This window comes from Eutrigla gurnardus, assembly GCF_963514095.1.
Source record: "Eutrigla gurnardus genome assembly, chromosome: 1".
NCBI lineage: Eukaryota > Metazoa > Chordata > Actinopteri > Perciformes > Triglidae > Eutrigla > Eutrigla gurnardus.
The window spans coordinates 21646977-21672084 of NC_139915.1; the positions used below are offsets into that span (position 1 = coordinate 21646977).

At 40.6% G+C, this 25108-nt stretch overlaps 1 protein-coding gene across 1 annotated transcript in view; it reads right to left on the reverse strand.

The window, feature by feature from the left end:
* The window catches only part of ush2a (Usher syndrome 2A (autosomal recessive, mild)), a 273785-nt gene that overhangs the window by 220417 nt on the left and 28260 nt on the right, over positions 1–25108 (reverse strand). The window contains 3 exon segments of the mRNA XM_084005786.1: positions 185–286; positions 1629–1692; positions 5715–5850. Coding sequence (XP_083861912.1) covers positions 185–286; positions 1629–1692; positions 5715–5850 — 302 coding nt within the window.

Consider the following 25108-nt stretch of genomic DNA (forward strand, 5'->3'; position numbering starts at 1 on the left):
TGAATTATAAAGGTATCTTAACTGTATATCATTTTTTTTTTTTTGCCATGTCTGAACACTAAAGGTTGAAGCTTTAGAGAGACTGACATAACAAAAGGCTCATTGACATACAAATATTAACGCTATTAAAATGTTGAATATACAGTTCACTTTCATTTAAACATAAAAAGTTGTGATACTGTACCTCTCAACTAAAGGGTGAACTCTGAGGTGACTGGGAGGACAGCGGCACTCTGACTGGGAATGAAGCTTGGGCAGGACCCCAGAGTACACCTCCACTATCTCCCTATTAAAACAAGAAACAGCACACTTTAACCAACTGTAAAACTACACTGTCGCAAAATATAATCATATGCACAGTAACCTGGGATACAGGCTGCTAATGATATAGCATAAATATAAACATTTCTTCATGATTTAGCGTTTTTTTTATTTTTTATTTTATTTGACCCAGCCTACTCCGACGGCGTATTAGGGCCACTGTCGAAAAAAAAAAAAAAAAAAAACGGAGCCGAGAGAGGTGGGCAATATTCTGAGATTAAAAGTCACAAATTTGCTAGTTTTAAAGTGGTAAATTTGCGACTTTAAAACTAGCAAATTTGCGAGTTTTAAAGTGGCAAATTTGCTAGTTTATTACGATGCTAACAACCTGCATTTATGCTAGCTAACTTCGCTTCCGAATGTCGCTTTTATCTTTCTAATTAATTCATCCCAACGTGTGACGCTTTGCTAAGGCCCTTAAGGTAATGGCTGTTGATGGTTATTGTTGGTTAATTTTATATGGGCCAAATTGTCATCTTACGGTATGTGTGTTTGTTGATCGGGTGGTTTGGCTAAGCTAGCGGTAGCTTTCACTTGTTGTCATAGCAACGGCAAACATCCGGGTCAAGCTACGTGATTACTTCCTCTATGACCGTTAGCATACGCCGTCGTAGCCTACACTGCTGTTAAAAAAAAAAAAAATCAAACATTTAAAGTAATATAAGAAAAAGAACCCACAAAGATTTCCAAAATATGGTCTATGGACTCTAAATACAGTTTAAAGCTCGCAGTGGTCGTGAGGATAAACAAAAAGGACAGATCCTTCTTAAGGGACCTTTTGACAGGCCTTTGACTGAACATTTAGTGCAAAGTGAAAAATCAAAAGGCATAATGTGAAAACTCAATCATTCATTTTGTTTCACTCCAATCTTGATGAGAGAAACTTGTAAGCTCCAAGTCCTCACTGGGTTCAGTGCATCACTGGTAAGCAAAACACTAATTGCCTCGTATTGAATTCTCAGGAAAATCCTCTGGAAGCAGTATGGATCTTCAGATGCAACGATTAGCTTTCCCCTTATTTCCTCTTACCATCTTTCCCTGTCGCTCCATACAGCTCTTCTTCCCCTGTTGCTTCAATCTATAAAGTACTTCTGTCTTTCTCCTAATTTCTATCACTTCTTCCCTTTAGTTAATACAACTATGGCTTCCATTCTCCCTCGTTTTCCTGTGTCAATCATGGTTCCCTTCCTTCAGTTTTAACATTTTCCTTCACAATACTCATTTCAACTGGTCCTTCTTTGATTCATCTCTCTCTTTACCCATGGTTGTTCATTACCTGTCTCGCTGCCTTACTCTATCCAACTCACCTGTTGGTCAGAGTGGCAGGATAAAATCTAAAGTCCTGCATCCGCCCGATGAACTGATTAGACCCTTGAGAGATTAATAGAGAGGAGAAAAGAGCATAAAGAAGGTATTAATGAGTTTGTACTGAAGGCAGTGAGTGAGAGGATTTTGAGGTCTTTAGTAGATTATCTTATCAGTTTCTTGATAGCAGCTAAGTGAGGCTGACCACAGCTGCTTATAATGGCCAAGTTCATGATACAAAGCCAAACAGGATTGGCCACAGTCTACATTTGCTTCCACTAGACAGCAGAAGGACAAATTGATTCGCTTGGTTTGAGGTCAGGGCCAAAACAGGTCTGTCTTGGGATAACCAAGTAAAACCAAACACAAAATGTGTTTCCTCTATTCCACTGTTTGGAACTGAACTATCTTGTCTTGTCCGTAGATGGTCGTTTATCCTAAACCTATGTCTGTTCTGGACATTTTAAAAGCAGCTTTGCAAACTTTGGGCAAGTAGGTATGTAGAAGGATTTCACCGCAAATAACTATCACTTTCATTATTGTTTAATCTGCCAAATACACTGTTGATTAATTATTTAGTCAATAAATATCAGAACATTAAAAGATAAATGCCCATCACAAGTTTCCAGACCCCCAAATGATGTCTTGTATGCTTGTATGTAGTTTATTATCATATAAAACAAAGCAAAGAAGGAAATCTCCACATCCAAAGTGCCCGCCCTTGGCTGCCGCCCAGTTTACATTGCACCCAACCCCGATGCCCATCCCTGCTGGTGTGTGGGTCCACAGGGCGGTGGGTCATGGTACTTTTTCAGGGCCCGCGCCTAGAGATGCACCGATCCGATACCCGGATCTGATATCGGCTCCGATATTGACTAATTAGCTGGATCGGATATCTGATGAATGAGGCCGATCCGATAAAGTTGGTTAATTCAACACCGCAAACTTAAATAAGCACCTCCAAATGTACTAAAGAGCATGCGGAGCTCCGAGCGAAGCCGGCAGAGAGTGCAACGAAGCAGCTAACTTTGGTGGATGCACTGCAAAGACGGGAGAAACTGCCAGCCGGCAGCGTGAAAGCAACCAATATTACAGAGAAGGTGAGGGAGTTTATTGTTTTGGATTCACAGCCCCTCTCCGTTGTTGAAAACGAAGGATTCCGCCGCCTACTTGAACATCTTGAGCCGATGTGTGCCCCATGACAGTTTTAAGTTTAACTGTGCACTGGTTAGACCGAGTTATTCACCTGACAGCGCCATTCTCCAGGCGAAAAACTTGTTTGATGGGTTCAGCTGCTATATTTTATATTAGATTAGATTTTGAATATCTGTTTGCTCTAAATGTTCACGTTACTTCTGTTTATTTTGTATTTTTGAACAAGTTAATTAAGCCATTGTTTGTTGGTTTCAGGCAGCTGCTATGTTTTATATTACATTTTAAAATATCTGTTTGCAGTGCACTTTACATGGAAGTGTATTTTTGCTGCTATTGTACATTTTATTTGTTAATAAATAATATTAAGTACATTTATAGTATATCTGTGTTAATTTGTTACCTTTTTTAACAAGGCTAAATGTTTATGTCAAGCCTGATGCCCCAAGGTATACGGTTCATTCATTCAACAGTAGTATCGGATCGGTATCGGCCGATACGCTCAGCCCAGGTATCGGTATCGGATTAGATCTGAAAAAACTGGATCGGTGCATGCCCCATGAGCCGGCTTGCCGGAGGGGGCCCAGGTCTCCCGAATCCGGGTGAGGTAACGCAGCCTTTGTTGTGCCACTCCATCGGGGTTTCCTGATCATACATACATCTACTAAATATGTATAAGTTGGTCTAACACATGATAACATATATTTTTACAGGAAAACAGGAGAAGATAACTAAATCGGTCTGGCTTATGCTAAAAAGAAATGACCTGTTAATACATTGGAATATCACAAACATGGGAACAATGTCCAGACACACATGTGGATACTGGACAGCACACAAGAAACACCATAAAACACAAATGAACACAAGCAAGCCCCCAACTCATCTCCACACAAAACCATACATATGTGACAATGTTGGACAGAACATAAGAGACCCACACAGACGATGATGCTGGTCCAAAGAGAGCCAATGTCTTTTAGTGTCCAACAAACTTCTTTCTAGTTTGACAACAACTCTTAGAAGACGGATAACGTCTCTGAGCATCGACAGAACCCCTGCCATGTCTAGCTTTGTTTTCAAAAGTGAGTTTGTGTGTGTGTGTGTGTGTGTGTGTGTGTGTGTGTGTGCGTGTGAGATAGAGGCTTTACTGTGTCTATTCCAAAAAAGCATCTTTACTTTAGAGAAAGGGAGAATATGAGTGTGTGTGTGTGTGTGTCTGTGTGTGTGTGAGTGTGTGCATCCGTCTGTGTGTGTGTGTGTGTGTATTTGCATTTGAGAGAGGCTTTGCCATGTTTGGCCCAACTACAGTGTGAGCGTGTGTGTGTGTGATGGAGTGGTATATGTGTGTGTAAAACAGAGAGAGAGTGTTATGGGATGTAAGTGTGTACGAACAGTGTGTGGTTGTGCAGCCTTAGGCTTTGGCTCAGGATTTCTTTAGCGTGTGGAAATGGGATTATGCCTTCCTCTGAAAAGCACTTTCCCTATTGTTACTGGGATGATGCAAGGTATAAGCCTTAATTCTCTCCTCTGTGTAGGTCTCTGTCTTCTCTCTCTGTCTCTCTTTCAGTTTCTGCCATCCATCACTGTCAGTTTCCTCTTCTGTGGAACCAATAACAGTTAATACAGGCAACTAGGACATTTTTCCACTCCATTCTTCACTGGTGATACTTGTGGTTACTGGTGGCAACAGCAAGCAACAGCAAACTGCTAGTTTGTCAGAAATTGTAAATTAACTGAATGTATAAAGAGCTTCCACCCAAAGCACTTTACAGTACAAAGACATATGGAGCATCTGGTCCATCTGTTTACAGTGCAACCGAACCAACTCAGCCTTTTATTGACCTTTGTACATCATGCCATGAGTAACAGTTAATTACAGAATGTAAATACAATGAATGGCTATTGTTGAAAAAATACAGACCAAAATAGTATCAACAATTTGATACAAATCTTTTTAACTTTAAGGTCCCATACTGTCACACATTTGTGACCATCTGAACTCAAGCATGATTTGAAGATGCTAATGATTTGTTATTAGCACTTTAGATACAACCAATCATGCTATCGTTATTAGCCACATTAAAATGTGGATGACATTTAAAGCTACACTTCTTGACAACTTCTCACTGTAGTTATCAGACACAGTTTTCAGTTAACAGGGTCCCCTACGAAAAACAGACATAGTTGTTAATCAATACATTTGATCACCATTCGCATAATCCATACACTGATCAGAATTCCAGACACAGCCCCCAGGTTTAACAACCACACACACACACACACACACACACACACACACCAAGACAATCACTTGCATTGATCACAACCACTGATGTGATCTTTAGCTGATCAGATGCTACCTGCCGTGAACTAGGGATCAATGCCTGATAAACGAGAAGAAAAACACTCGTTTATCACTCTGGAGATGAACGGATATAATTTTTCTCTCAATTTCTCTCCTATTGACTGTGAGACGGGCACCACCAATCAATCACAGATGTGTAGTTGAAGGGGGATAAAGCTTGGAAGGAGGATAAAAGTGGAGTAGTCATTGACACCATATTTAGATATACAGACAAGATAAACTAAGAGGTCATTTTTCTCCACTTGGAGGAAACCAAAGACAGTGGACCCTCTTAAGGAGGGCTGTAGATGGGACTAATTTCAAGTCTGAAAAACAAATTTCCTCTTTTACTATTTGACTTTGTTCTACAGTTTTAAACACCAATAACTGAGGATGATTCCTAATCTGTCAGTAACTTGGCATAACTCAACAAAACATAACGTGTTTTCTATATTTGGGAGACATTTAATGCTGTTCCATTGAGGAATCTGAGCATTGAGCATCTGGAAAATCTGGATCAAATGCATCTCTAAAACAATATAACATGTAAAAAATATAAAACAAGAACAAACGAAATAGCCATCTTTACCATTGGAGCTGAGTCCCACCCACATAGCGCCATCCTCGCTGATATCGGAGAGCCTATCGGTTAGAGATTGTGTATCAAATGGTGTCCCATCCTCCTCAAGCCCATCCAGGAATAGACTGGCACGTCTGTCATGGACCTGAAAATCAGTTAGAGGAAGACATAAGTTTGTGCGGACCAGTTTTACTGTGTGTATTTTCAGCTTAATGCAAAGAAAAGCAAATCCAAAAAGTGTCATCAAATTGTAATATGTAACAATATGTCGCACATCACTTCCATTTTCAGAGTACCATGAAGATCTATGCATACTGTATTAGGTTTTGGGAGAAGAAAAACCACAAAGACGGACAATTAATGATCAGCATCTACATAAAGCATCATTGGATACCAATAACAGTCTCCAAGCACCAGAACCTACGTACATGTAAGGGGCGGCCTGAGGGGCAGATGCAGCGTTAAAGGCCTGACAGCAGCTTAGTACTGTAACACACACCCTCTCAGAGAGAGCAGCTGTGTGTGCATATGTGCATCTATCTACAAAAGTGTATGCACGCACCATTGGTGTGTTTTTGCATATCTATGCATGTGTGTAAGTGTGACCATGTGTGTGTGAATTATACATACAGCTAATCTTCCAGCTCATTTCCCCAGTAGCAGAAAGAGCCTCGGGCTAGACTGCCTCAGCCGCAAATTAGCTTTCTGTTTGACCAAAAATCTCCTCTCCACTCCTTCACTCTCTCCTTTCCCGATCTGCTGCATGAATATTAAAAACTGTACGGCAGACAACATCGTCAAAGCAAGACCAGTTCCCTTTCACATCAAACCCAGGAAAAAAGAAAGTTTCATTAGAGCCCCCCCTAAAAAAAAAAAAAAAAAAAAACCTTAATGTGAACGGTCCTACTCTCTCCCTTTAATCCATCTCCAAATCCTGTGTTTGGGAAACACACTGTGGGACCACTGATAAACGTGACTCCCTGTCTTACTGGAGTTCATCTCTCCTCCTTCATCTTTCTTGTCTCTCTTCTGCTCTAGTCCTCCTTGCTTTGTCCTTTCTCATGAGGTCACTTGGTTCCGTCACCTTTTTTCTCCGTTTTGGGCTCTCCCCCCTGTCTCCCTATTTTTCATAACCCTCTTTGCTTTCTCTCCCCTCTCAGCCAACGACTTCCCCCCTCTCATCTCCCTTCCTGTCTCTTTCCCTCATGTTTATCTTGCCCTGTCGCTCTCACTTGTTGTCAGCTCTTTAGGGAAGTTGAGAGGTGTGAGGAGGGAAATAAGTCCAAGTAAAAAAAACGCCTTTAGGGGATGAAGGCAGGCCCAGACAAGTGTCTGCCTCTCAGAGGATAGTTAAGACGCCCAGACAGACACTTTCATGATGGCTGATTGAAGACTAGCAAGCGCATGAGAGCAGAAGAGAGAGCGCAGGAGAGAATAAGAGCGAAAAAAAAGGAAAGAGAAAAAAAGAGACAGGAGGGAGAAAAAGAAAAGTCACAGAGCGGGTGTAAGAGAGGGGGATAGAAGAAGGGTCTTCTTTAGAAATCTCTAAGCTGGAGCCGCGTGGCTCTTGGGGAGATGTGAGGCGGTTGTCAGGCCTGATGTAAATGAATCCTGAAGCACTTCATCCTCCTTAGCCGCCACGTGCCCTTTTGAAACACAGCCAACTCCCCTTTGTTAGCTTTCACAAACACTTTGCCTCCGTTTCCCATCGTCCATCTGTATTTTTACCTCCTCCTTCCCCTACCTCTCTTTGTCTCTTTTAGCCAGAGTAACTTCAGAGTTCTTTGAGAACAGAGGAAGGGAAAAGGAAAAGGAACAAAATAATGCTTTAATGCTGATAACTAGTCTCATTTGGACTATGTCCACTAAAAAAATATTATACCTATCCTGTTCCCTTCATACAGGTTTATGTATTTTGTGAGGGCATTTAACTTTACAGTAACATCACTGCATGCATTTTCAGATATATGCAAAGCTACAATAGAGCCCACAATAAAGTATGAGGGGCCGTCAGGGACATAATTGAGAATTACCTCTCACACACATGTGGAATGCTCTCATATACACTATTGAAACACAATCACATAAACAACTGAAAAAGTATTTGGTCACACACTACTGAAACGCTCTCATACACACAACTGAAATGCTCTCATACATAGAAGTGAAACACTCTCACACACACTACTGAAACACTCTCATACACACTACTGAAATGCTCTCGTACACACTACTAAAATGTTCTCATACAGACTACTGAATTGCTCTCATACATACAAGTGAAAAGCTCTCACACACACACTACTAAAATGCTCTCGTACACACTAGTTCACTATAATTTGTGAGAGGATTTTACTTGGTTATATGAGAGCATTTCAGTATAGTGTGTGAGAGGATTTCAGTTAAAACGGAAGGCATTTCCATCAAAACGGAAGGTGTTTCAGTAAAACCGGAAGGTCTTCGGTTCAACAAAATTGCGCAATTAACAGAGCGATTCACGTGTTGATCGTCAGCCATGTTGTTCGCAACACTAATGCCTGCCCAACAGCCTGCACGTAGCCTAACCGAGGCAGCAGCATTTAACAACTGAAAAAGTATTTGCTCACACAGACTACTGAAACGCTCTCATACACACGACTGAAATGCTCTCATACATACTAGTGAAACACTCACACACACTACTGAAACGCTCTCATACACACTACTGAAATGCTCTCATACACACAACTGAAATGCCCTCATTCACACAACTGAAATGCTCTCATACACACTACTGAAACGCTCTCATACATACAAGTGAAACGCTCTCACACACACTACTGAAACACTCTCATACACACTATTGACACGCTCTCATACACACTACTAAAATGCTCTCACACATACTACTGAATCACTCTCATACACACTATTGAAATGCTCTCATACACACTACTGAAATGCTCTCACACATACTACTGAATCACTCTCATACACACTATTGAAATGCTCTCATACACACTACTGAAATGCTCTTATACACTACTAAAATGTCTCATACACACTACTGAATTGCTCTCATACATACAAGTGAAACGCTCTCACACACACACACTACTAAAATGCTCTCGTACACACTAGTTCACTATAATTTGTGAGAGGATTTTACTTGGTTATATGAGACCATTTCAGTATAGTGTGTGAGAGGATTTCAGTTAAAACGGAAGGCATTTCCGTGAAAACGGAAGGTGTTTCAGTAAAACCGGAAGGTCTTTGGTTCAACAAAATTGCGCAATTAACAGAGCGATTCACGTGTTGATTGTCAGCCACGTTGTTCGCAACACTAATGCCTGCCCAACAGCCTGCACATAGCCTAACCGAGGCAGCAGTGTTTAACAACTGAAAAAGTATTTGCTCACACAGACTACTGAAACACTCTCACACACACTACTGAAACGCTCTCATACACACTACTGAAAAGCTCTCATACACACTACTGAAACACTCTCATACACACAACTGAAATGCTCTCATACATACAAGTGAAATGCTCTCACACACACTACTGAAACGCTCTCATACACACAACTGAAATGCTCTCATACATACAAGTGAAACGCTCTCACACACACTACTGAAACGCTCTCATACACACTACTGAAACGCTCTCATACATACAAGTGAAACGCTCTCACACACACTACTGAAACACTCTCATACACACTACCCACATAACAGTTACATTTGGCCCAGATTTGGCATGAAGCTGGCAGAGGTGGCATTCAGTCGGCACTGGCATAAGACATGTGAACCGAACATGACTCTGGCAGACAAGATGTGGGCCAGTTGTTGAGTGTAGTATTCGGCCCACATATCAAATCAGAACTCCGGGCCACATAATGTAAGGGTGGACTTACCCACCCTTAAAATGAAGTTTTAGATATTTTTGAGTAAGTTGTTGTTTAACCTTCTGGGGTCTGGAGTATAATTGGACGTTTTTTACCATTTTTGATTTTGCCATTATATTTAACCTTCAAAACGATCTACTTTGCCCTACCTTTGGTGTCATTATTTTCAGCACACCTCATATGTGTGACTTATTTTTTTCATTTTAACTAGGGCTGTCAAAAGATTGATTTTTTTAATCGCGATTAATCGCATTTTGTCCATAGTTAACTCGCGATTAATCGCAAATTTATCGCATTTTTTGGCACATTTTTTTTTCTTCTTCTAAATGTACCTTAATGTATTTTTTTCATATTCTTAATACTTTTAACAACATAAGGGCAAATATACTTGATTTATGAAAATGTTTATTTAACACTTCAAATATCCCCTTACCAAAACATGGGATCAAAACAGGGTTATAAGAATATATCACAAACAATTAAAGTGAACATGTCACAGGAGATAGTGTAACAGGAGATAAGTACAGTTAGGATATAAGTGCATTGGCTTGCAAGTGATATCTCAGACTGGACGTGCTTCTATGGTAGCTCATTTCATACCCACAGTACGCGCAGATGACTTTGGTCTTATCGACTGAACCATCCGGCAGTCTTTTGAAGGTGAATTTGCCGTTCACAAATCGATTTTAAACGCGTGTGGACGCGCCGCTTCCCAGTATTGCACGCTTGGTGGGCTGCCACTAGAGGATGATTGACAGGCGCTCTCCTTTAAACAACAACTTTTTGCGAGCGTTCGCGAGCGTTCCCGAGGCGACGAGTCGAGCCCGGCGCCTCTGATTAGCATAAAGTAGATTCGACTTATACTTTAGGCAAATGAGGAGCGGCCAACTCTCGACATTCGCCGCGACACTACCAGAATGCATTGCACGGCTTTTCACATAGACAATGAATGGGACGCGGGGAAACACCGCTGCCTGTGGACGCGCACCTTCCCTCTGGATCAAGACTACAGGTGCCACCGACGGCCATAAATCATACAATGCGCGTTTTTTTTTTTTTTAAATACCGAGCGTTAATCGCGCGTTAAAAAAATTAACGGCGTTAAGAGGATGTTGCGTTAACGCGTTAACTTTGACAGCCCTAATTTTAACACAATGGACCTAAAATCACAAAAAAAAAACATAAAAACAGATTAGGAAAAATTTTGACTTTTTTTTACTGTGAAAACCACAAAACATTTTTGTTAATGAAGAGCTGCTCCACATTCAGCAGTCTCCTCATTGTTTGACTCACTAAACAAAACAAAAAAACCATTACACCAAACACTACATAACACACTAACTATAGAGTGGCGAAGCCCCGCCCCTTCCGCTAGACTAGAAAAAAAAATAAAATCTGGACGTACGAGAGAGAGTCAGAGGGAAATATGCCACTTAGCGTATTTTACCAAAAAGAGAGAGAGAGCGCGAGAGATTTTTTCAAATTCATATACGTACACCAACGTAATGGCCCAGTTGACGTCACCGGAAACACAATCCCATCTCTGACTGTCGAGTGAGTCCACGCCTGCCAGCATTGTTGACTGCGCCCACGCACGCCGGTGAGGCATCCAACAAAGACGTGGTGAGTGATATGCATCTATTTTATGTTTCCGATAACGTTTGTTTTTGAGACAGTCCGTTGGTAGTTGGCATACAAAGACAATTTCTGAGTCTAGCTTGAATGTTATCGAAGGCGCTAACGTCTAGCTTGAATGTTATCAAGGCGCTAACGTCTAGCTATGTGGCTAACGATTAGCGGTAGCCTAAATCCGGCTCAGGAAAGCATGGACTGCACTGTTTAGCTGTTAAACATGCTTATGCATTTTGAATAAGTGATGTAGACGAACCTGAAACATCAGTCATGTTGTCGTGGGCGCTAGCAGGGGTCTGTCGTGTTTTTTTCTGGCTTGTAACGTTACTAACTTTACGACTAGTACTGCCACTAGCTTCTGCTAGCATGACCGTTGGCTTTTTTCTGCTGGCCTGGTAATGACAAATTGCCTTAACTCCTACATCATTGGATTTAGTCGAAGACTTGCAGTTATACGAATATTCAAATGCATGGTATATTATCTTAAATTTGTCACTTGTGCCACTTGCTGTGTCTGGTTTCACACATTGTGAGACTGAACGGTCTTATGTCCGGTTGTCCCGCGCATTATTAAACAAACATAAGAGTGGAGCATCAAATCTTTCTGTGCAGCAACGGTCGAAATATGGGAAAGGCAGGTTGGACGTGGTTTTAACCTGCTGTACAGATGCCGTCTTTGCATGCCTGTTTACTGTGCATATAATTTTAGTGATAATGCAGTTGGTATGCAGTCTTTGAAAGCTCAGGCCATATAAACTTATTGAATGGATGAACTGTGTGATTTTAGCTGCATGATCCTAGATTTACACTGATTTATTTCAATGTGAAAACTTTCACAAGGTTGCTGTAGTGTGTTGCATTGCCTGTTTCAATGAAGTATTTATATAAATAATTTTCAAGCAAATTGTGTTTACACAGTACTATGTTGATGTTTAACTGTTTGAGGTCTGCACAGTACAGTATTACTTAAAATATCTGTTTTTTCTTTCTTTTTTCCAGATGACTACAATTCAGCTTGGCTTTAACTCCCTCAAGCTGTCGATCACACTGACCTTGGAAGTGATGGAGGGGACTCTCCAATTCAAAAGAAAAAGGTAGGCCATTTCAATGGTTGTTTTTTAATCTGTGCTGCACAACATTTGAAAGTAGTCCAATTTTTAATGAAATTATTCAATTGTTTTTAGACACAAGAACATTTTATTCCCTGGAGAGGAAGATGACGACGATGAGATGAAAGGCATCAGGAACTTGACAAAGTCAAGAAAGGGGTAAGAAGCATCAATCCCTATTTAAATGATGATCTATTTTGTTACAACAGATAGTAGTACTAAGATTTGATTAGATTTTTTAACAGATTGGATTCATTGCCCAATGCTCCAATGATCCCTGGGTATATCCTTGGTTTTATTGTTTGCTTTTATTTTGAAATTGTGTGTCTGTGCGTGTCTGTGTGTTTTGATACTGTTTTTTACTTCCGCCACTGTGACCCTGGTCCTGGTTCATGCACTGACGGTGCTCATAAAGGTGCAGAGTCCTGGTTCATGGACTAGTATTGAAATGTGCAGAGTCCTGGTTCATGTACTGACAGTATTTAAATGTGCAAAGTCCTGGTTCATGGGTTCAATGTTAAAAAATGTGCATGTGTACTGCGTGTGATGGATTTGAAAATAAATAAACATTTGTACTCGTACTTGTTGAAACTTTTTTAAAATCCGGATCGAATATGAAATCAAATATGGCACATAAATTAAGTGGCTGAGTTAAGGTTTAATTAAGGCTGATATCAGGAACCACATCTGAAAATGGTTTGGCCCAGAATAGGGCCAGTTCTGGTTGTACAGTTTGGCTGAGTTACGGGCCTTATGTGGCCCACGTTTTGGATGCTGGTTGTGGGCCACCAAAGGACCGTAATTCATTGCTGTATGTGGGCCAAATGAAAGTGGGTTATGTGGCCCAGTGATGGGCCACATAACCCACTTTCACTTCAGTTTTGCTATGTGGGTATTGACACGCTCTCATACACTACTGAAATGCTCTCATACACACTACTAAAATGCTCTCACACACACTACTGAAACACTCTCATACACACTATTGAAACAATCTCATACACACTACTGAAATGCTCTCATACACACTACTAAAATGTCCCCATACACACTACTGAATTGCTCTCATACATACAAGTGAAACGCTCTCACACACACACTAATAAAATGTTCTCGTACACACTAGTTCACTATAATTTGTGAGAGGATTTTACTTGGTTATATGAGAGCATTTCAGTATAGTTTATGAGAGGATTTCAGTTAAAACGGAAGGCATTTCCATCAAAACGGAGGTGTTTCAGTAAAACCGGAAGGTCTTCGGTTCAACAAAATTGTGCAATTAACAGCGCAAATTAACAATTCACGCGTTGATCGTCAGCCATGTTGTTCGCAACACTCATGCCTGCCCAACAGCCTGCATGTAGCCTAACCGAGGCAGCAGCGTTACTTCACACTGTACTGGCGTCAGCAATGACCAGAACTGATTGTGGACAGTCTAAGGCACACCTGTGCACTAATCATGATGTCAGATCAGCATCTTGATGTGGCACACATGTGAGGTGGGATGGATTATCTCAGCAAAGCAGAAGTGCTCACTATCACACATTTAGACAGATTTGTGAACACTGTTTGAGAGAAATGGTAATATTGTGTATCTGGAATGAATTTTAGATCTTTAAGTCCATCTCATGAAAAATGGGAGCAAAAACAAAAGTGTTGCGTTTATATTTTTGTTGAGTGTATATATAGTTTTAAGTATTTTCTTCCCAACAAGTGTGTATGAGATCATTTCACTTGTATGAGAGCGTTTCAGTAGTGTGTGTGAGAGCATTTCAGTAGTGTGTGAGAGAGCGTTTCAGTAGTGTGTATGAGAGTGTTTCAGTAGTGTGTATGAGTGTTTCAGTAGTGTGTGTGAGCGCATTTCACGTGTGTGTGAGAGGTAATTCTGAATTATGTCCCTGACGGCCCCTCATAATAAAGGATCACTAACTGTAGTTCATGTGTTCACACGGTTGATAATTCTGCAATTTGGAAGTACATACTCTCAGTTTATTAGTTCATTCTACACTAGAAGTGCCCATTCAAAAGGTGATGTTACATCCCCTAGCAATGCTGGAGTTTACAATTGATTTTGGTGCAAAAGTTCACAAGAGCATCGACATAGAGTGAGCTGTACCTAGCATGGCATTCTCAGTGTAACAGTTAATAGGGGTCCCCTATTAAAACGCTCGCACTGCACTTCCTTGGGTCCTGAGCAATACACCCACTAAGGAAATCAGATGGATGATTGTCAAGACAATTGAATGACAGACAAGTATACACACACACATAGACAAAGACACCTTCCAACCTATTTAAAAGCCCGATCTAAAAATATTTCATTGTGCAAGGTTCACCCATAACACCGTAGGTAATGTTAACTGTCTCAACACTTGTGATCTCTCTAAAAATAACTTGGATACATATTTTTCCCTAATTACTATCTAGTTCTGTTCATTATTGTTCTGATATACATTTTATTTCTGCTGTTTTGCTTTTTGACTTTCCGGCAAAGTTACACTGTCCCATTAAGGTGGAGGTGAAAATGGAAGGAGAGATGGGGTTCAATCCTGATCCAGCTTGTATATTGAATCTAACCCCTGCGCCATGTGGTCCCTGCAACTATTCAAGGCTCCATTAGTATCTGGCCTGTTGCATTACCGTTTTCTCCTGCAACATTCCTTCAAAGCCACAACTCGAGCACTGATCACATTTAAAATTGTTCAACATTATAAAGTATTTAAGCTACAGTGACTTTGTGCCATGCAAATTATTTTGCTTGAATATTTAAACAAAAATAGTACCATATAATATCTTTGACGATATCTTTGACGAAAGTGTCATTATTCTTTCCTTATTAAACCATTTCCTTCAAAGGTTTCTCTGCTCTTACGGAGTTTCAAGCACCCTTTCCCTGTGCACAACCCACCCCACTGGCAGTGTTACCACCTAAGCCTCTCTAAAAGCCCAGGGAAACCCTGAGTGGAAAGCTTTTAGTGATCTGTAGACTGGCATTTTGACTAAAGCTCTTCTCGATTTTCACACTCCTGCAAAGCCATGGCTCAGTACACAGTGTGGACAGCAGTGTTTCTTCTAAGCTGACTTTATAGCTGTGAGCCAGAAAAGGAAGAGGTGGTGGAGAAAATAAGAACTAAATGAGTTTGCTGTTCCAGACAAAAAATAAATAAATAAATAATCAATAGAAGGTATGAAGTCAGTGGTAACATTACAGCCGTAGATGTAGCAGCGCAATATGTTGTTTGTCAGTGAATAAATGCTACAACTCATTAAGACACCTGATGAGACAAAAGTACTATCATGAACAATACATTTTTATAAAACATTGTATTAAGCTATGGGTGCACAGATAGTAAAGCCTTTAAGCCTTTTAGACTTTGTGCAACATCAATAAAATGCACTATACTTAACTTTTCATCATGTTCATGTCCATCTTCGCCACCAACACCTGCTGCTCTAAAATCTGTGATTCTCACTTCCTATTCTCCAACCTCCTCTCTGTTGGTGTTGTAGCAGGAGCAGATTTGGTTATCAACAGTTAACTATAAAATCCATCTCTCATTTTAATTTGCAACGTCTCTATCCTCCTCTCTTCAACACTGCTCAACCTTTTGTTTTCTTTTCTAAGACCTTCACCTCTTGTTGCTCCTCTCATGCTAGTCTGCTCTTCCTCACCTATGTCTTCCTCTCCTTTTAACCTCCTCTAATCCCTGACTCCCCACCACTGTCCCCACGCATCCCGCTTCACCCAGGCTGCTCTCACTCAGCTTTCGTACTAAAAAGTACGAAAAGTAAAGCACGATCATTTCGTATGATTTCCTACGTATTACACAGAGCCGTAGTCATGTAAACGATGCGCTTTATGCTGGTAGTTAGAGACCATCAGGCCTAAACCTGACCATAACCTTCGGGAGGTTTAGCTCAGGAGGTAGAGGGGCTTAGCCAGCGACCGCAAGATTGCCGGGTCAATACCAGGCTCCTCCAATTCTAACCTTAACCTTAGCTTTTACCCTAACCCTAACCAACAAACGAAAGATCATATACATTCACTGAAGGATAAATATGAGAACAAAATGCATATTTTTCGCTAGGAATGTCATCAAAACATACTTTAATGCCGAAACAGCTTTAAAATGCTGCATTATGCTGCATTTTACATTATGAGTGAAAGGAATGGAAGCCATTTTTCACTGCAGGGAATCGCGCATGCGCACTGGCGTCATTTTGATATTCGTAGGATAAAACACGAAAAAATTGCGCATGCGCACTGGTGTCATTTCAAAATTCGTAGGATAATACACGAAAAAATTGTACATAACTTTTCGTAAGTTTCCATAAGAAAATTCATGAGAATACGTTGCTTTACCAAACTCCCTCCAAGCAGCTGCTCTCCTCCGGATGTGTTGCCCTATTACTGACATGTCACCACTGGCGCCGGAACCTATTAGGCCACGAGGCCAATGGCCACCCCACTGTTCGGGGAACGGAAAAAAAATCATATAAAAAAATATATTGCATTGGTCATATAGTTCGTTCCTAAATAACTTCTTTTTTGTGTAATAAGTTTTGCTGGCCAGGCAGTGGTAGTAGTGGGGGTGCCATCTGCTGGATGATTGAATCATGACGGACTGCTTGATCAAGACGCTGAATTTAATTACGCTCATGCTCGTCTGTGAGCGACGCGCGGACGGGGGTATGGACTGGAGCATCCAGGTGGGTGCTGACTGTTCGTGGCTTTTAGCGTCGCTGACGCTGTCCTCCTGTAGCCTACTGCTACGGCTGGCTGTTCCCATTTCAGGAGAGTCTGACCTGCACGCACCGTGAGACGCAGTGCAGTTCATTTTTTTAGTTGAGAAAATTAAAATAAAAGACTGCATTTTTTAACTATGACTTCCATCACTATGCCTACCTTCTAGCCCTCTGAGACCCACATAGAGAACTTTCGGTCTCGTCATACTTTTGTGTAGCCTATTGCCCAATAAAATTGTCATTTTTTTTACAGTATCATCAAGTTATACACATCCCCAGAATCAGCACAACCTCAGCTAACTGTGTGTATCACTCAATAAATACTTCTATACACTATAATAGGGGATTTTAGCCCATAAATTAAAACAAATAAAAAACGCACCTTGAATTTTTACACATTTTATTAAAAAAAACACTGCAAACCATTATAACGAAAGAAAAGATCAACATAGGACGTTGCACACACTTGTTTGGATTATGCTAGAAGTTATTTGAAGCTTCGAGCTGCTTTTGTCTATGAAATATGGATATTCTTTTGGGTAGTGTCTATAGGTGTATTTTTTGGCCAGGTATGGTCCTTTCCTCTCCCTGCCCTAAATATGTGTGTATATAGTGTACTTCTTCTGTGCCATTTATGTATTTAACTTTCTCTATCACTACAATAACTTTTTGACCGTCCTTTTCTCTGATTTGAACTCGCTTGTGTCTCCCGTTTGGGAAAACACAGCAACTCACGGCCAAGCATAAATCAGGCTTTCCGATTGGCTGTAAAAGCCGCTGCGGGAGCCAATACGAATGTCCTATGCATAAACGTAACTCTATATGTCACTAGCAAGATGGCGGATGAGAAGTTGATCGATATACATAAACAAAACGGAGAAGTGTGCAATCAAACCCTACTAGTAAACTACTGTGCTGCACTAGTAACACTACTAGGCCCTACTAGTAGGCATGTGTCACGCACTAGTAGCCTCCTGGACCCTACTAGTAGCACCAAAATTTCCACTATAGTAGCACTAGTAAGGCATTTTTGACCTCACTAGTACTACTAGTAAGTACAAAGACGTCCACTAGTAGTACTAGTAAGGTATATTTTACCTTACTAGTACTACTAGTAACAGCGAGAATGCCCACTAGTAGTACTAGTAAGAGCCAAAATGTCCACTAGTAGCACTAGTAAGATGTTTTTGACCTTACTAGTACTACTAGTGAGGGTCAAAATGTCTACTAGTAATACTAGTATGTGTCTTTTCACACAGTAGTACTACTAGTGAGGTCCAATGTGCCTACTAGTACTACTAGTAAGGTGTTTTTTTTTACCTCACTAGTACTACTAGTAAGGCCCAAATTGTCTACTAGTACTACTAGTAAGAGCCACAGCAACCACTAGTAGCACTAGTTGGGATATTTTGGACCATACTAGTACTACTAGTAAGGGGGAAATGCTCACTAGTTGAACTAGTAGAAGCCAAAATGCTTACTAGTAACACTATTTGCACAAAATGTTAATGGGAAGGTGGGAAAGAAGATAGTAGTACTACTAAGATTTGATTTGATTTTTTCAACAGATTGGATTCATTGCTGAATGCTCCAATGATCCCTGGGCATATTCACCTTGCTGACAGTCGTGACGTCCATCCAAGCAGCCACTGACCCTCTGTCCAAGCAGAGTTTTGTTTTATCATTGTTTGTGTTGATTTTGGTTTGCTGTGTTTTAATTATTCCAGTTGTGTTTTGCATGTTTATTCATTTTTTTCTTTTCACCTTGGTTTTATTGTATGCTTTTATTTTGAAATGGTATTTGTGTGTGTTGATGCTGTTTTTTTTACTTCCGCCACTGTGACCCCGCTCCTGGTCCTGGTCCATGCACTGACGGTGCTCATAAAGGTGCAGAGTCCCGGTTCATGGACTACTATTAAAATGTACAAAGTCCTGGTTCATGTACTGACAGTATTTAAATGTGCAGAGTCCTGGTTCATGGATTAGTATCTAAATGTGCAGAGTCCTGGTTCATAGACTAGTATCTAAAGGTGCAGAGTCCTGGTTCATGGACTGACAGTATTTAAAAGTGAAGAGTCCTGGTTCATGGGTTCAATCTTAAAAATGCATGTGTACTGCGTGTAATGGGTTTGAAAATAAATAAACATTTGTACTCGTACTTGTTGAAGCTTTTTTTTTTTTAAATCTGGATCGAATATGAAATCAAATAAGGCACATGAATTAAGTGGCTGAGTTAAGGTTTAATTAAGGCTGATATCAGGAACCAGTTACTGGTAACCCCACCCCCTTTAACATAGAAACCTATAAGAAATATAAAAACAAGTTTATAGCTGATCTAAGGAAAGTTAAAAAAAAGTACTATGCAGAAAAATTCTTACATGCTTCAAATGATATTAAAACTACCTGGAACCTAATTAATCATCTGTTGAAAAGGAAAAAAATAGCAGTATCTGTACCTGCAGAGATGCATGGGAAAGAGAGGGCTTTAACAATTTCTTCATTAATATTAATTCTGACCTGGCTTCCAGTATATTGCATATTAATGAGAACCCTTGTCACTTGATTAGGGGGCAATATCCCTCTCTCAGTAACTTTAGTCCTCCAACCACACAAGAGGTTCTTGATACCATCATGGAACTAAGAAACTCTGCGCCGGGGCATGATGGTATTAAGAGCATCTTGATTAAAGAAACTGCTGATTACTTAGTCCAGCCTATAACCCATATTCTCACTCTCTCACTCAACTCTGGGGTTATTCCCCATGATTTAAAAATCGCCAAAGTCATTCCCATCTTCAAGACAGGTATGACGGACGACTTTGGAAATTATCGACCTATTTCCATCCTGCCTTGTATATCTAAAATATTAGAGAAATTGGTTTTCACTAGATTATCCAAGCACTTAAATGAGAACAACATTCTATATGAACACCAGTATGGATTTCGCAAGAAACACTCAACAGAGCATGCGTTACTCCAGCTAACCAATATTATTTCATCTGCCATGGATAATAGAAGGTTTGCCATTGGGATCTTCCTGGACTTAAGCAAAGCATTTGACACTGTCAATCATAGTGTTTTGATTGACAAATTAAATAGATATGGGATTAAGGATATTGCCCTGAGCTGGTTCACAAATTACTTGTATAACAGAAAACAATATGTGTCACTAAATGGTTATATTTCTACCAAGTCCAAAATTATACATGGGGTGCCACAGGGATCTATTCTGGGCCCGTTATTATTTATGATTTATATAAATGACTTAGCCATGTCTTGCAAATATTTTCTTCCTATATTATTTGCTGATGATACTAACCTTATAGCAACCCATAATGATTTCAAATATCTGATTGACAGTGTGAATGACGAATTATCTGTTTTTTCTAAATGGTTTCAACTTAATAAGTTACATGTGAAGAAATGTAACTTCTTGGTCTTTTGCAGCACAAATAAGTCTTACCCCAAAGAGTTGGCAAAAATATTTATCAATGGAGCAGAAATCACACAAGTAAAAGCAACAAAGTTCCTGGGTGTACTGGTAGATGAAAGACTAAAATGGACAAACCATATAGGCCTTGTCTGCAAAAGGTCCACAAAGATGATGGGTATATTAAGAAAGGTTTGTACTCTAATCCATCCCTCTACTCATCTAACTCTTTATTACAGTTTTTTGTTAAACTACTGTAACATGGTCTGGGCTGCTTCATATCAAACCCATCTCACAAAATTATTTATTATTCAAAAGAGGTTCTTAAGATTCATTTCCCATTCAAACAGATATGCTCCATCAGCACCACTTTTTATTAACTTCTCTATTCTACCTATTTCCAAACTGAATGCTTACCAGATTTGTTTGTTTATTCACAAGTTTATTTACAGTACCCAAGATCTCCCGGCCTCTCTTCAAACTTTCTTTACCCGGCTACTAGACATACACTTTCATCGCACTAGATACAGTCACAACAATAATTTATTTCTACCCTTCACCCGTTCATCTCATCACCAATTTAATTTGTCTTATAGAGGCCCCATACTATGGAATGGTTTACCTACCTCATTAAGAGCTATAGCTTCCCACTCTGTCTTTAAAAAACAGCTCAAAAAACATCTTCTCCTTTTTCTTTTTTTTTCATCCATTTTGAATGACTTCTGTATGTTGTCTCCTGATTTTTCTCTGTACTTTATATCCTCTTTTGGTTATTTGACAGCCCCAAACTATAACGTGTGATTGTTGAAAGGGGTGGAGCTTTCTACAAGCCTATTCGGCTTCGTTCCCTCCTTGCACCATGTAATGCGTGCTAAATAAAAAAATAAAATAAAAAATAAACCACATCTGAAAATGGCTTGGCCCAGAATAGGGCCAGTTCTGGTTGTACAGTTTGGCTGAGTTACGGGCCTTATGTGGCCCACGTTTTGCCGGATGTGGGCCACTAAAGGACCGTAATTCATTGCTGTATGTGGGCCGAGTGCAAGTGGGTTGTGTGGCCCATCACTGGGCCAGACCAGTTTTGCTATGTGGGATGCATTGAGGCTTCCTATTGGCTCTCTAATTCAATATAAATAGTGCCGACCAATCAAGACTCAGGATTTTGGGCAACATGTCTACTAGTAGTACTAGTACCAGCCAAAATGTCTACTAGTAGCAATAGTAAGGGCCAAAATGTGTACTAGTAGCACTAGTAAGTTGCAAAATATCCAATAGTAGCACTAGTGGGGGACTATTGCACCTTACTAGTAGTACTAGTAACATCAAAAATGTTCACTAGTGTTACTAGTGACATCATTTTTTCTTACTAGTGTAACTAGTAGAAGAAAGTGTGTCTTACTAGTGAGCCCCTGGACCTAACATGTAAGGAGTTTGGCTGTACTAGTATGACACAATGGAACTAGTGCGCTACTAGTATGCAATTGCACACTACTAGTGCGCGACTTCATGCAACTAGTAAGACATTTCTGCAACATGTAAGACATTTCTACGCACTAGTAGGACAACTTTGGCATACAAGTAGGACAACTACATCTTACTAGTGAGGCAAAACTGTGCACTAGTTGACATCTGCGCGCTACTAGTACTACTAGTGAGGCGGTAGATGTTAACTAGTAGAATTTTTTAGTGTCATGAATGTCTCACTAGTGCTACAAATATACCTTACTAGTACTACTAGTGGACATCTTTGTACTAGGGATGCAAATTATCGAGTAATTCATTAATCGATAGTTGTTTCATCTTATCGATCGATGATCGATTAATTGATAAGCGGCAATTCTTCTGAGAAGCTGAATTTCCCTCTGAATAGGTTCCATCTACTGTATACGTAACATAAAATGCGAACTTCCTTATGATATAAAGGAAAATGCAAATCATATTTTGAATAATTTCATTTTAATGCATCAATTTGGGGAATTTCCATCCATCCATCCATTGTCTACCGCTTATAATTTGGGGTAATTTTGAGAACCAAAATATGACATATCGTTTCCTGACCAATTTCTTACAAACTGCTGGTACTGATACAAATGTTGACATACTAAATGGGGTTGAGGAGTTAGAGTTAGAGAAGAAAATATTTTAAAAAATGACTAAAACACAGTGCTGAGCCTTTATACTATTAGTTTGTATGACTATTATTAATAAGAAAATAAGTGGGTGAATATTCCTCAGCCTTCCTTGGTGTTTTGGTTTTGACTGAAGCCCCGTTCACATACGTCGCCACTCGCCCATCTCTGAGTGACAACTGTCAAAGAATTTGAATGTGTTCTAGCCGAATGTGGCCAGGACAGGCGATGTGATGTGGGCAGGGACGGAGATAAAATAATGTAACTTTCTGCGATGCGAGTGAAGCGAGTACCAATCGGAATGTAGAATAGAGATGATTGACAGATGACGTCTACAGAGAGTTCCACAGAGATTTGCGGCTTGAACTAGCCGTCGGCGGCAGTTATTTATTTTTTTTGCCAGCGAGTAGAATTCAGCGAGAAAGCGAGTGACGGGCGAGTAGCGACGTATGTGAACGGGACTATACGCACCGTCAAACTGGCCAGCTGAGGGGGGGTCGGCACGGCCTCGCCATGGCAACGGGGGAAAACAGAACGTTGATGAGCCAAACCAGCTGCGAGGATTTTCCCTTATAATACGCGCTGCTGCCCTCCTGTTTAGGCCGATCATTAGAGCCGCTAGTTAAGTCCATTTGCCTTGATGAAATCATTTTGGGCGAACATAGAGACTATGGTGGCCGAAATTAGACTACGGCGGTGCACCATAATGTGTGGGAAACACCACTTCCCGTTTGTCTTGTTGTTGCCGTCAGAGCCCTGCTTCGCTTGTGTTCGCGCATGTGAGGCAAGTCCGCCTGACGTCAAGAGCGCCCTCACGTGGACATCCCTACTTTGTACTTACTAGTAGTACTAGTGAGGTCAAAAATGCCTTACTAGTGCTATTAGTGGGCATTTTGGTGCTACTAGTAGGGTCCAGGAGGCTACTAGTGCGTGACACATGCCTAGTAGTAGGGCCTAGTAGTGTTACTAGTGCAGCACAGTAGTTTACTAGTAAGGTTTGATTGCGCACTAGTAGGCCAAAAGTGGCATTAGTAGTAGAAAGACGTTACTAGTAAGACACAGTCGTTCTACTAGTGCGCCCTAGTAGTTCTACTAGTGCGCCAAATTGTCTTACTAGTGAGGACAAAAAGCTTACTAGTACATGGACCTTAAGTCCGATATCAAGGATACTGAATAAATGCTAAACGGCTCTCCATACGAGGGCAGGGTTGGGGTGAGCAATGGGCTTAACATAGGCTACCGGTAGGCTACTTTAAATAAGACAAGATCAAAAATAATGTTGTCAATGCGATAAACGTGTATTTTCTGTGTCAAATGACGCACACGTGCGCATGCAGGCTACTAATTAAGCCCAGGAAACGGACCCGGGAAATTGACTGATTTATCAGGTTGATGACGTACGCACGCACATTTTGGCCCCCCCACCGCTGAAACCATTCCAGCGCCACTGCATGTCACTCGCTGATAACGCACCTCATTCCACAACCAGTGAAAAGAGTGAGAAAGGGAGGAAGAAAGACAAAGTAAGAGAGACACTGTGGAGGGAGGCCGAAGTAAAGATAATGGTGAATGAGAGAGAGAAACCTGTGTCTATACATGGGAAAGAGAGTGACAGAAAGAAATACATTTTGGTAGTACTAAAGCAATTCTTACCTTTCTGGCATTTCACACAGAACTTAGAAAACATTTGAACATGAACAATTTCGCCTCCCTCCAAAGCCCCACCCTCTTACCCCTGCCTGACCTCTGAAGCTCCCTCTGACGACGATGCATGCGGTGAATGTGAGAAGCGGAAGTGAAACGGGTCAATGGAGTCAGATACACAGCAACAGTTTGTTTACTCTACCAGTGAAGTTAGCACTGATGCTAACGCTAGCGCTAAAGCTAGCGCTAAAACTAACGCTAAAGCTAACGTTAATCTTCCTTGCACGCATCAAATGTTTTCTTTAGTGCACTTTTTTGTGAAATAGTCTTTTTGCTGATAGTTTTCTCTGTGGGAGCAGCTGGGGGTGGAAGTGGCGGCTCGCCTTGGTCGGTCATTGTCAGTTCTTCGCCGTTCCGTGCTATCTCTCACAGACCGATCTACCGCTCTGCTGCTCAGCCAGAGAGGTGCGCGACTTGCAAGCCGTGACCGCAATAGGCAACGCTGCGACGAATGACGGATGACTCGGCCAATCAGTTTATTCGGTCTGAATAAAATGATTGGTCAGACTTTTATCAAAAATATATGAGAATTAAATATTGATGGGTTTCACATTTTAGTGTGTCATACGCTTATTAGGAGCATTTTAAGATTACAAAAGAAAAGTGTAAGGATGCCAGAAAGGTAAGAATTGCTTTAATGGAGATCAAGATAGTAATGACGTTGCAAGATCATTGAGAAAGACACTATGGAGGGACAAATTCCTATAAGGAAGAATTAAATATATTGTGTGTGTGTGTGTGTGTGTGAGATAAGAACTTCTTTTGTT